This window comes from Bombus impatiens, unplaced genomic scaffold, assembly GCF_000188095.3.
Source record: "Bombus impatiens unplaced genomic scaffold, BIMP_2.2 scf_0739, whole genome shotgun sequence".
NCBI lineage: Eukaryota > Metazoa > Arthropoda > Insecta > Hymenoptera > Apidae > Bombus > Bombus impatiens.
The window spans coordinates 1,057,554-1,071,472 of NT_177158.1; the positions used below are offsets into that span (position 1 = coordinate 1,057,554).

A 13,919-nucleotide genomic window follows, 5' to 3' on the forward strand; every position below is an offset into this window, starting at 1 on the left:
TTTTTCAGAACACTACCACATATTCGTAGGAGATCTGAGCCCAGAGATCGAGACGCAGACCTTGAGGGAAGCCTTCGCTCCTTTCGGTGAAATCTCGTAAGTCCTCTTAATCTCGCTCATTAAAGACGACTTACCGTTCTCTTCGTAGTATACGAGTGATAATATAGCGATATAATGTGAACGCTGATCTTACGTGCATGCAACAATAACTAGCCGTGCTGCGGTTCACAAACATTTTATACAGCCAAATCTTCCAACTGTCTTTATGTTTGTCCAGTGTACAAATACTTGCATCATCATATATTACGGCTGTCGCGCATAATATGTACAAAGAATAATACGCGTAATTATTTTATTAATTATTACTTGTCTTATTACCTGACAGCGAGTTTGTCATTAGGAATTATAGTCATACTATAGAAGAAGAAGAATGATAATGTCTGAAACGTCTACTTTAACAGTTCTTAATCTTGTGTTTCTTTAATTATCATTAAATCACGGTTTTATTTTAATTTGAAATTAAAACGATATTTGTATTTTTTGTATAAAAAAAGCTACATTTTCGTTATTGATATTTACTACCAATATTCGATATTTTGCTAATCCTTAATAGAGAGTTTGTGCCAAAAATTCTTTTCATAGAAAGGTAGATTTGTTTCAATTTCTCCAGGTAGTTGCTATATTATCGATATAAAGTAAAGATGAGGCCAAGTGGAAGGAAGATTGTAACAGTAGGTATTTTCAGGATGGATACATTCTATAGTATACTCGAAATGTGTCAATATTCCTGGATAACTTTGTACAGTGTACAATCAACTCTATTGTTGACAATTGTATTGTCCTCTTCTGTTGATTCTAAGAGAAAGGACCAACCGTTGCAGCTAAATTGAGCAAATTCTGTTTGAAGTATGGGAAAGAGAAGGAAGATCTGAATATTTCGTTTTATCAATCGCGCAGATTTCGCCGATCTATTTCCTCTTCAACGATCGTTATGCATTGACGTTTGCACGTTTAAAAAATACGATGCTGGGTTATTGGTCGAATACGCACGGTTTTCAATGTCTAATAGCAAACACGAACAGAAAGAGAGGAGGAGGGAAAAGAAGAAAAAGGACGGTACGAATCGTATGCGGTTCCATATGTAAATCATAAATTCGTGCAAGCGTCGATGTCACGCGTATTTTTAATTTAACATCGCAACGTGAGATATATTTTTTCTCTCGTACGCACGTGGTTGTTTAAATATTCACTGCGCTTTCAGTCGTGAAATCACATTCGCCAAAGTGTGTATAGTATTTTGTTATCGTGCCTGCATGAAATATTATATTTCGCCGCCGCGTGGAATTCCATGCCTGAGCCGTAAATGATATTAACCATTTGCTGATATTTTAACATCGAAATGACAGGTGCATATTGATCGAATTCACGCATAAAAAAAAAACTCCATCAGCAGCGAGATCACGATTTTATGTCATCGAGCCTAGCCTGCATTGAATATTTCGCAATGAATTACGTGTTTTCACTATGCACATTGCACCGTAATAACGATTTTCTTATACCCTCTATTTTTTATTATTATTATTATTTATTTACACTATCGGACTTATAACGAGATTTATGAAACAACGTAGTTTTACTTTTCCTCAATTCGCAGAAACTCCAAATTATTCCGTGGTCAGTTGGGGTGCATCGTGCTATTATATGTACAATATCATTGTCTGGGAAGTTCGTCACTTTTTTGACAAATGATATATTCTCTTGTGGATTTGTTGAGATTAGGAGAGAATTATTTATTACGAATTTCTGTTACATAATGAAATACTATATAAATAACGGGCAAATATGGAACAAATATTGCTTCCAATTAGGCAATAAATGCGCCAATTAAAGCGAAGAATCAGAGATTGATCAGTGCAAAATAGAAAATCTAATTGCCGATTATTAACGATTTGTAACTGATACGATTGACGATCTCAAAAAAATAGTTCCTTAAGACGTTCGTATTATGAACTTAATTACCACAACATAGTTATCTACGATAGTTAACTATGATCTAAAATTCATTTGCGCCGTTTACAATTCACGATACAATTTACATACGCTGTTTACAATTTGCAATTTTACGATAGTATCGAGCAGTACCGTTCATGAATATGCTACACAAAATTGTATAATATCCATTAGAAAAATATTTGCAGGATTATAAGAAGAACGCGAAGAATTATCATTTTACCCTCCGACACGTAGTGTTCCCACTGACACGTCTGAAAACTATGAAAACAGGTGAGAACTTTCGACAACATTTTCGACACATTAAATTGCATTTCGACTCTTCGCAAAGACAAAAACAAAATTGACATTTTCAAATCAATTTGCCAAAGTGAAGCGAAATGTTCGAGGTAATCGTATATCGCACGAATCCGATAAAACGAACGAAACTTGACAAGAAAGGGGAAAAATAACAAAAAAAAAAAAAAAAACCAACGAGAAGCTTTAAGAGAATTAAAAAAAAAACCTAATCTCGAATAATGCACCTATATCTCCGGATACCCGTGTTCGATCGTGGAATGGGGCTTTTCATACGCGCAGCGTTCCACCGTCAAAAAGAGAGGGTAGCGGGGAAAAAAAAGGAAGAAAAAAACCCAAAAATAGTGCTCGTTTAAACCCTGACATTTGGTGGTACTCTTAATCTCCGAAATCCCCGTGTATCTCCGGGAAGCATTCGTTTGACAGGAAAATCCGGCGGTAAGTTCCGAGATCGTGGACCTCGATGTGAAATCCGAACTTAGGGTGACATTCGCGTTTCGGCGGCGAAACAGCTGGAAGTAGTAGGTACAGTTCGCGTCGCTTGCCACAAGGAGACGGCAGAAAAATGGGGCCCTCCGGTAAAATCGATTCAAACTCTCTCCACGAGTACCTAAGCCGCGCTTTAAAAAGCTAGTGAAAAATTGCCAGCGGTTTTCCTCTTTCATTTTGTTTTCCCGCGCCGTCCTCGTGTCCCCCACCTCCTCGTCCCTCTAACCGTCGTGTTTCCACCCCTGCATGCTGCCAACCCCTTGTCGGCCCCACGACCGCCTTACCCTCTTTCTATGCACCTTCCACCTCCGGTTTCTTTTTCTTCCGCTCCCACGTTGCACACTCTTTCTTGACCGGCCTGCGCCAGAAACGCTTTTCTTATCCAGCTCACAGTGTATGGCAAACACTTCAGATTAATTGTATGCTCTCCCTGTGGCTGCCGATCGGTCCGTCGCTCGACACCTTCGCAAAATCGGTTGTCGAGAATTCTGCCACCCTTAATCGAAATACCCTATCCATCATTTCGAACCAACGGAGAAAACGCCAAGTTTTATCATTTTTTTGCCGTGTCTTTGTTCTTCTTCGTTCAGTTTGAAATATTTGATCGTTATTTCGTAACAGTCAGCGTGGTAATAACGTTAACTGAAACATAAAAAACGAGTACGAGGAATTTCAAATATTTCAACATATCTGGGAAATTGAAAGAATGATAGATAGTCTAGTTGAACGAACGAAAGTAAAATTTAACTGATCTAACTAGAACGATTTATGATTTTCCGCATTAATGATTCGCATTAATGAACAACAAGTTTCGGAAGATTATTTAGAAATATATATTACGTAAAGTATCACTTAGGATTCTCGCGTTAATTCTTCCGCCATAATCTTTGTTTCTAAGCTGCTGCTGGAACCTCTCTAATTGCCCCGAAGAATCCTCGTATCCGTGCAAGGATAGCCGAACTAGCACATATGAATAACAGCCGCTTGTTAGCCACACCAACACGTTGCTGCATTTCTAAAACTTCTACTTTTCAAACGTCGCAGTTACACTCCGCTGAAAAACTCTCCGACTGCCACAATGCAGACAATGACATTTGAGTTTTTAACCCGGAGGGGTTTCTTCAGATTTTACCCGTACTCGTTTGTGTACGTAACGTACACGTTAAAAGGATATATACGCGAAGCCGGAGAATGTATACACGAGCAAATAAGCGTGCGAACGTGACTGGAAAATGGATGATAACGAGGAATCGCGAGCCATAGTGGACAGGATTGTAAATTAGAGGAGGAAAAGTTTGCGAAAAGAATGGAGTAGCGAAAGTACGGGACGAGAACGAGCTTTGAGAAACGCTACATTGTCGTTTATCGTTGCGTATCGTTTCCTTGAATATCGTTTTATGTTCGTGTCACGGTTGTTATCTTTGTGCTTGTTATCATACCGCCGAGAAAGTTAAAGACACATCCGTTTGAATGAAAAATTTGTCACAGTTATAATTAATAGTCATATACTTGTGCAATTCGTTTTATCTTTCGTTTGATCAGTCGAAGTCACTTTGAATTAGTTATATTTTTCCAGTCAACGCACGGTTAACGAAAATACTCAATTTACTCAATATTCGTCGTGTTAGCATGTTCGTTAGTTCTTTTCTGAACTTTTGAATTTCCTAGAAATTATTATAAAAATATGAAATTTAAGAGATTTGTATTCATTCTGATAAGATTAAAATATATGCAAATACGTATCGCATTCAACAAATCTTCTTACATTGTAACATGCACGATGTCTCGTAATTGCTAGTACAAACGGGAAGCGGATGGAAGTTCTATGCAGAAAAAAAGGTAGAACCGTAGAATAATATTTTTTTGATACGATTTGTTTTCGAAAAAATTGGCTGCAAATATTTGCGTTGTAACTGTCAAAGTCAACGAAAACAAAGTCCCGGATGAAAAAATTCTGCTTTGTTTTTTTTCCCAATTTTTTTGTACGTATGTACGGAACCTTGTTTTGCTTGTATCACAATTACAAGGCGGCTTTCTTATTACTACTTCTAGTAGGAAATTATTTCATGGCGATGTATACATGTATATGGTGTGCAAATGTGCAGAATCGCTTGGATAAATATATAAACAGTTATTCGAAAAAGTTAATTACCATATTATTTTATCCGAACATATTTTGACCGAGGTTTACATTTATTATTTTAGAAGATGTAGAATTTATTATAATGATGTTACATTAAACGTGGTTATAGCCCCTTTTTTAACAAGTAATGTAATTTAGAATTGGAGACGAAAAAATGTGTAATGCGGTCATAAATATTAATGAGAAGCACGTTAAGCTACATTAAGCTAATTAAGAAATATATGTATTCTAAAGAGGAATACATGTCTGAACTGTGTTGCATAAAATATTATCAACTGTTTTCTCAACGCCACTACAAATAACAATAATATTCTCTTCTCGCGTGTACGTTGAGATTCAGTAGAAATTTTAAAATAAAATACGCCATGTCCTCCATAGACTGCGCTTTAAGATAGGGTGATAACTTCGTCGTTTTCTTAAACGAGGTAACGCAAGAATTCTTGCATTCTGAGATATGTCGTTTGACAGTAAGCAAACATTTATACGGATATTCTCTTCGCGTCTTACGAGACTACGATATTATGTTGAATTTTGATATTTACAGTAAGAGAATCGAAACTTATTTTTCGCACTTTGTTATCTTTATCGCGTCCGTTTGGTTCTAAAAATATAAAAAATATGAAAGTTTCGCAGGTATTCCTTTAAAAACTTATATTCCATACAAAAGAATAACCGCTTTAATCGTAAGGACGATCTAGCGCATGTTACGTGTGTCGCATAAAACGATTTAACAATGCGTAAAATGTTAAGAAGGAACTTTATTGTTTCCCTTGGTAGTTCCCCGGAGAGCAGTCCGCAGTTTCATTCGAATTGCTTTTTAATAAGCTACAGCCAATGTTCGACCTTGGCTACATGGATTTGAAAGTTTTTACACTGAGAAAACTGTTACTTTTCTTACGAATATTAAGTATATTTCAACGTTACTATAACAATAGAAATTTGTTACAATATAATTGCATATACACGAAATCATATCGTCTAAATGTGTCTGCTAAATGCTCTTTATCGCTGCTTTGACATAAAAAGTCTGTGTGTAATAGAAGCAATAAGACTGCAATAGCCCCTAGTAACTATTCACTAGAGAGATAGACTTGGGTAGAAGGCATGGAGTTAAACCGCGTTTCAATTAACACATATGTATATACATTCATTACGTGGAGACCAGCTCGCTATAGAAACGACGGCAGCAACGTCTACCTAGAACTCGATACTTCCGGCACGGACCGTGTATTTTAGGCAATCCGGTACAGCGTTAGGCTGTTAATATCGCAGCTTGGTCTCAGTGGGAGAACCAAAGCTCGCTTTTGGGTTTAAATGGCGGCTAAGTAAGCTCTGGCCCCGCTTTTCTCTCTCACCTCCTTTTGCTCCTTCGCTCTTCGCTCTTAACCACCCTTCGCCGTAACGCGCGCCAACTAATACGTATAACTGCACCTTGCGGTTGCCACCACCACTGACGCATAGACAAATACGAACGGCAAACCTCTCAAATATCATTTTTCCGCCGTCTTAAAACGCGTATTCACTAGCAAACATATAGCAGGTTTGAGTTATTCGAGCCATCCAAGCTTCGACATTTTTAAATTTAATCTTAAATTTCGCAGAAAATAATCAAACTTGTTGTATATTATGGAACACCGTTAGTCTTCGATCGAATATTAAGCGGATTTTCGACAGATTAATTTTATCGTACAAATATTTGGTCGCTGCTTAACCATTTGGCGTTCCTTGTTCCAATGACGATAGACATTTCATAATCTTATTTTTTATTTTGATTAAAAAATCATCGTGAACGCGACAGACTCTTGAAACAATGGATTTCGATTATTGGTGTAAGATTACGTGAGGCTACATACTTGACAGTCAGTCGTAAATGGGGGTAAAAAATACACCTCTGAGGATTTAATGAATTGGTCAAATCTTTCTTCCAAATAAGATTCTGATGAATTTTTAAATGGATCGTTCAAGAATGTTGGTATAAAATCTTTGCGACAGACAGATTTTTATAATTACGACCTTTGGACTTAAAATTAGATAGAACTAAATACAACTAATTAAATCATATAGATTTCTAAGGCTGTTTAAACTTTTTTAAGAGTCACAGCTCTTAAGAATTGTTTCTACAGGACTCTCGAACTTAGTGGATATTAGAATTTTGCAGATTTCATAGAACCATGTCGACTTGTGGATTCAGAAGCTTGCAATAGATCACAGTCGTTATTTTTCTTAAGTACAGATATTTAGAAATAAAATTTTTAATTTATATGCTAAGCACCTGACTCTACAATGTCTCTTTCTTTCTTCTCATTCTACTTTAATGTCGCGCAGATTCTAACTTACGATATTTATAATACACGACGGCGTAGTTAACGTCAAGTTCTTTTACGCCTTGCCCGCTTCCTTCTGGCTGCCGGTTAACAACATTTTACTTGGCAAAGTCTGTGAATACTCGCCAACACGTACGCGTACGTGAAAAATAAACAGACAGCAAGGGTAGGAACGAGCGTGATGTCGATATGGTCTCGCGAGGTCGTCACAAGTATAACGAGCAGCGGTCGACGTGTCCCTCGGCGTCGAGGAACACGTTGCCCTGTGCGAGATTTCGTTATTAATATTTAACTGCGCCCCGGAAAGATTAAAAAGTTTCAGGAATTTTAATATAGCCACCCCCGGGGGAGTCGTTTCCATACAGAGACCGTTGCCAGACGCATACGGCCGAGTTTTCCTGCGGCGCTGCGAATAAATGTGTGTACGTGTTCACCAACACGAACCTGGATATTTACGCGTGTGCGCGGACCCGCTGCTGGCCGCTAAATAGCGATACGAACGTCGAGGAGCTGATTCCACGTAATAAAAATGATGAGAGTAAAAGAAAGTGTCCAGCAAAGTCGTTTCGTTGCGTTTCGTTGTCACTTGATCGTTGCGCGATATCTGTTAAGATTGAATTCTTCCCACAGTGGGTTTGTTCTTTCAAAGTACAACGTGAGATATAATTGGGAAATGTATGTAAAGAAGGAGGTTGAAATAACCTTCTCTTCTATCTTTGTTATTTTGAGAACTGAAAATACAATAGAAAAGTGGATGTACCGTGAACAATAAAATAGAAAACTGAATGAAATGAAGGAATGGAATTAATGAATAGTTTTTAGCGAAATGCCGTGTAACGACGCTATTCTATAGTATTTTTTTTTGCATGAAAATAAGATGTTTAAGATCTATAATAAAATAAGATCTATAATAATAGATGTTTTTAAATAAATAGAGTGAAACAGTTTTTAATATGAAATATGTATAATAGAAAAATGTATTGATATTATTATAATATAACAGTTCTTCGTGTCGATTCATTTCCGATACTCGAACAATTCATATTTCAAACAATCGTCTAGGTATTTGAAAAACGATAAAAACGATAGGGAGAGTGTGATAAAACTTCATATTCTAAAAAGTTTTTATATTGTTATTTCCGATAGACGAGATTTTGTGTACTATCGTGCAACGGATGATACAAACAACCATCAAACATTCACTATTATTTTTTTTTTTTGGATAAAGTGATTTTTCCATGCGTCTCGCATGTTTATCTTTATCAAATCATTGTAGCTATCGTTTACGATTGACTGCTATATACAATCCACTTTTCATCGAACTATTATACTGACGAAATTCCAGCCAAACGATAGTTTTATTATTAGAGTGTTGTGTAATGTGACAATTATTTATAATTGTTTGGTTTATCTTTAATTCTGAGTGGATACCATGATCGTCATTAATCCGAGAGAAAATGATCAACTTGTAATTACAATTTCGCTGCTGAACCTGATAGGGACGACTGAACGTCCACTAATAAATTAGAATCGAAATTAGTAAAATTCGTGAACGTTAGTAACATCCATGAATAATTACCTGCCTTCATGATACCAAAGTGATATACACGTTGAACGTGACACCTGCAATTATAAGATCAAAGATAACACGAGTTTATGATACCTCAGTTGCTACAAAGCAGCAAGGAACCTCAAATTCTTCGGTTAATTCTTGGAAATTAGAAATCCTTCTGATAACAGATGAAATTACTAAAAACAATATATATTACAACATATAATCTGAAACATTTAATCTTCGAAATAGCAAAAGAATTCCTAGGTTAATTACGTGAAACGCGGACTACCATATTCTATACTGTAGCAAACAGTCATCTCTGTTTCCATGAAAATTCCTATTTCCAAACAATCAGCTTTCTATTATCCGCAACGCAATTTGCCAAACAAACTAACAAAATCAAATTCTCGGAATTAAAAAGTCAATCCGTGGATTATTTGTAGCGCTAACAGCAGGATTTTACGGACTCTCGTTATCAATTTCGCAGCAGCAGCATGTTTCCATTGATCCAGTGATCATCAGCGAACAGATTCGCGGTGTTGGTTGCTCGTTGTTCGTTAACGCTCGATTGAACGCAATCCCCTACAGAGATGCAAGTATATCGTATCGAAAGTTGTCGAGCTGATCGCAAGGTCGAATCCGACATCCGGCTACTAAAGTTATCCTCTTGGTTCGATTCGCGACCGTACATTACGAGCTGTTGCCGAAAATGCACGGTCTCTTTCGACGCGACGTCGTTACGAACCGGCAGTTTCCGATGAAACTTTTCCTTTGATGTTCGTTTTATTGCCATTTGCATCCGACTTTGCTTGTCTGGCTTAGTTGGTAATGCTTGCCGATGCTCGTTTATCCGCGGCTAGTTGTTGTTGATAAGGTAATAATGTTTCTTCGCCGCGAAGAAATGCACGGTTGTTAAATCTTCCCTGCTATCTATCACGAAGTTTCTCACCCCGAAATTTCAGGTATTCGATTCGTAGTTGTGGTAAATTATATGTGTTGGTCGTTTGGTAAATTCGTTTGGATGATAATAATCCGTGTGTGATTTGAATACACGCTACACTGTATTCTTTTTACGGTGGTCTTATTTCGAGTAATATTGTTTCGCATGATAATTATTTACATATTATTGATTTACATATAACGTATAATAATCACGTATATTATCAATGTATGATAAATAATGTATAAATACATCCATGTAACTGGAGGAAATTACATTTTTAGAGAGAAATGGGAAAGTAATTTCATATGTGCAATATAGCTGGAGGGCTGGAGGCTTAGTCATGGCAAGAACTATGAACTGTATAAACACACGCGCGTGTATATGTACTTAAAATTGCAATGTACTTTACATTGAAAATACAGAACTGTATTTAGCATCCGATGTGCTAATCTTCTTATCAAAAGCTATTGATCGAAGATTTTAGTGCAGTATATACATATATGAAGGACTAACTGGCAGAGGTCAGCTTATTGCTTGCAATCTAATCGCTAGCAGAAGCAAACATTTGATTCCCATGCGCTTACCTTTGCCGTGTAACAGATTTCCAATTACGGTTTCGTGTAATCATTTAGCTACTAATAAGCCAATATGTAAATAACAAAATGTTTCTGTTCGTCACAGAAAAACACGTAATTATGGTATATTGAAAGAAAGTAAAATCTCTGCCTGGAATGTCAAAGCATCAATTATTGAAGTTTAAATAAAAAATTGAATACAACCTTTCACTCGTTGTCTAATGGTCGTCTACTATTAATTTAATTCGACTATTTAAATTAAATATCAAAATATAATATCGTAAAGCGTATCACTAATTTAACGCTTGGATAATACTCGGAAAGCAACGACGTAAGATCCAAATCGCTGTGCAAACAATGTTTCAATGGTACAGTTATATTTTTCCAATCTCTCAGTCCATTTTTCGAACTTGGATCACTTTTTCCTTTCTTCCTGCTCCTTTTTTCTTTTCTTCCCCCCCCCCTTTTTTTACATCAAACCACTCCCGGCGACAGCAACGAAATTTATGCATGTACGACGATAGAATAATATTTTTACTCTCCTATCGACCCTCCGCGTTCCAGAAATAACACGGTAGTAACGCGGAAAACGCTTTTCAAATGTCCTCCTTAAAATCGCACCAAATACAGCTGCTATTTCTTGGCAGGCATAAAGAAGAGGGGGCGCGAAAAGTGGCGGCGTACCACCGAAAAGATAAAAAAAGAAAGCGAAAAACGGGACTGCTTTACTTCGCAGATCGTCGCCGTTGCAGAAAGGCGTGTAAAGAGGTGACAGAGTTTGGGATGAGGGGAGAGGATGGGAACCAAGAAGGAAGGGTGGTTGGAAAAGTTGACAGCTTCCGAAAGTTTCGACACCCTGTAGAGAAAGCGACAGCTCGATTAGTTTGCAAACGACCGTACTTTTGCCCAAGATCTTTATCCGTAAAAGTACGAACAACTTTCGCATACTATCGGCTAGATAGAGCTAAGGGATACGACTGGTTCAATTGTAATGTCCGGACATAATAATTCAGCTTTCACTGTTTCCTTGTATTATTCCTTTCTTTTTCTCGCCTACTCTCTTTCTCCCTCTTTTCTCCTCCACTTTTGCACTTGTTTTGCTCCTTTGCTTTTCGGGCGCGGAAGAGACTGTTCTTCTTTTATCGTCGTCTTCCTCTTCTTCTTATTCTCCAATCGTGGCGCACAATTGATGAGCAGCGCTCGATAGTTTCACCGATCGAAGTTTTTTAATTGCACCGATACAGCCTGGACTTTTTCAATTCTGCGACTGCCAACGAATATATGTTTTATCGTTTTAATTGAGCTATTTTACCGTCATTATCCGGCGGAAGATCGTCTCGGAGCTGAATTTTTTCTACTCCAGCCCGATTGTTATATTATACCGGTTGTAGGATTGCAAATAACAGCGAGAATTATAGCTGATTTGTAAAAGTTCCTCTGTGTCAAAAACTTTACTCGATAATAGTATTGTTATCGTTCAGTTTGATTCGGCGGTGATTTAATTTCGTGCATATTAACTCGGGGCTTGGGTAATCGAATTTCCAATTATTTCTGCTAATATATTAGGCAAGGAAATGCCTGCTTTCGTATAATTTGTTATATAATTATAGTTTTTACAGATGTGAATTTCTGCCGCTTTTTAAATTTCCTATAATTCCCCTTGAAACCCGATGGCTTCAGTTTTCTTCGTTTACCAGTGCACATGTCAGCCTCTGTACGGAAACCAAACCCTAAAGTGGACGAAGGATCAAAGCAAAATCCGACGAAATAGCTTACCCCACCGGATATCGAGTTTCGAGGGTGGAAGAGAATTATTACTTACAGAGCTTTCACTGGCTGCGTACTTACTTACCCTCTTATTGGCTATCCCAAAGCATTCCAGTATTTCTCATACTGACCGAACTGCTATTTACTTGTCAACACATTTTATTCTGCTCTGTGCAATAATACCAATCTCAAACAATAACTACCACAAATCATATCTTACTTGTATACTTAAAAACTTTAACTATTGATAACGTATAACGAGTATCGGCATGGTCTTTTAAACAGAAACATTATTATTAAAATACTTGATATATCATAGATTGAATGTTTAAATTTTAATTTCTCTCTGTATTCGAAAATTGTGATAGCATCTTTCCATGATCGATTTACATTTAAAAATAAAATGGAGGAATTTGATCGATTAAATTATCCTGTCGATCATCCGATCTTCTCGGTGCATAGGTATATTAATTGAAAATGGGCAAGTATCTGTCAGTAATCAATCAGCAATTTATTTTCTCGTGTTTCAATTCTCCGTTACCTTCCTATTAGTCTTTTGCTTTCCTTGCAAAACTTCTATCACGACAAGTTCTATCGTTCGAAACTTGATAAGCATCGCATTGCTTTTCAGACGATCTATCAAATGTCTGAATATTAATGTCAGTCAGTGTAGATGATCACATTATACGTCTAAACCGCAGAGACGGTCACCAAAACTATGAGATCGTTGCATAATAGGTAACGGAACCGAATCAAAGTAATTGATATTTTGCAAGAAGATTGATTTATAGATACAGCACTGTTTATAGGTCTACGAAGATCCGTACACTTGGCGAGTGTTGCGAATGTGCGGTCACTTGATTTATTACCCCTTAAGATTATCACTCCTTCATGTACCAAGAACTATTCCTCGTCTTCACCCTCTAACCGGCTCTTAGAGCTTCTGCTACTTCTCCCAGTGGTTTGAGACTTCCTGCCAGGGTTTACAAAGTGAATCTACGGTCTAGAGTTCTGGCTAGGAGTTGAAATTCATAGATCAGTCACAATCCGACGAGAGAAATCTGTGATGGTCTATGTAACCAACGAGGAGGATATTTCTTACCCGATGATGAAATAAATCTGATAATTATATCTCGTTCATAAAAATATTTCTGAAAGTTTTATACAAATTTCTGGTATGAATAACGTATTTCATCTTAATTTTAAATTATACTCACACATCTGTGAAATAAATAAAGAATATATCGCGTTACTTCTTGATTTCTTTTCATGTCGATTATTGCACAGCAAGCTTTTTATAACATCCTTCAAAACTGTTTTCCAGCACGTTTCTCTTTTAGATTCAAATTAATAAAATCCAAAAACGAACTTTCAGAAAATCGTATCACTCTACGAAATAACTTGATAAATTCACACACTAACAACACCTATAGTATGTTAACTCTTTGATGATGCAACGAAGTGATAAAGAATTTCCAATGACCAACTTAAAAAATAATTATTTCTTTATCCGTAAGATTTCTTGCATTTCCAACGCCAGATGCAAAATATGCGTACTTTCGGCTCGTCGTCGATAATGAATACTAATAATCGCGCTATCTATAATTACCTTTAAGATGCCAGGTGTGCAGCGCTATATTTTACGGATGTTTGCCTTGCGCTACGCTGTGAAAGGGTCGAACTCATTCACGAAAAAGAATTTTCCCGAATGCATTCCGGCTATAAAACATCGAACGCTTTTACCTATATAATTAACACCCACTCTCCACGAGAGTCACGGTAATCCTATTTTTTTTTTTTTTTTTTTTTTTTTTTT

At 36.9% G+C, this 13,919-nt stretch overlaps 1 protein-coding gene across 1 annotated transcript in view; it reads left to right on the forward strand.

Moving 5' to 3' along the window:
- LOC100746351 (nucleolysin TIAR) overlaps nt 1–13,919 on the forward strand; it is a 589,230-nt gene that overhangs the window by 450,091 nt on the left and 125,220 nt on the right. The window contains exon 3 of the mRNA XM_033322978.1: nt 9–96. Coding sequence (XP_033178869.1) covers nt 9–96 — 88 coding nt within the window. The remainder of the gene's footprint in view (nt 1–8; nt 97–13,919) is intronic.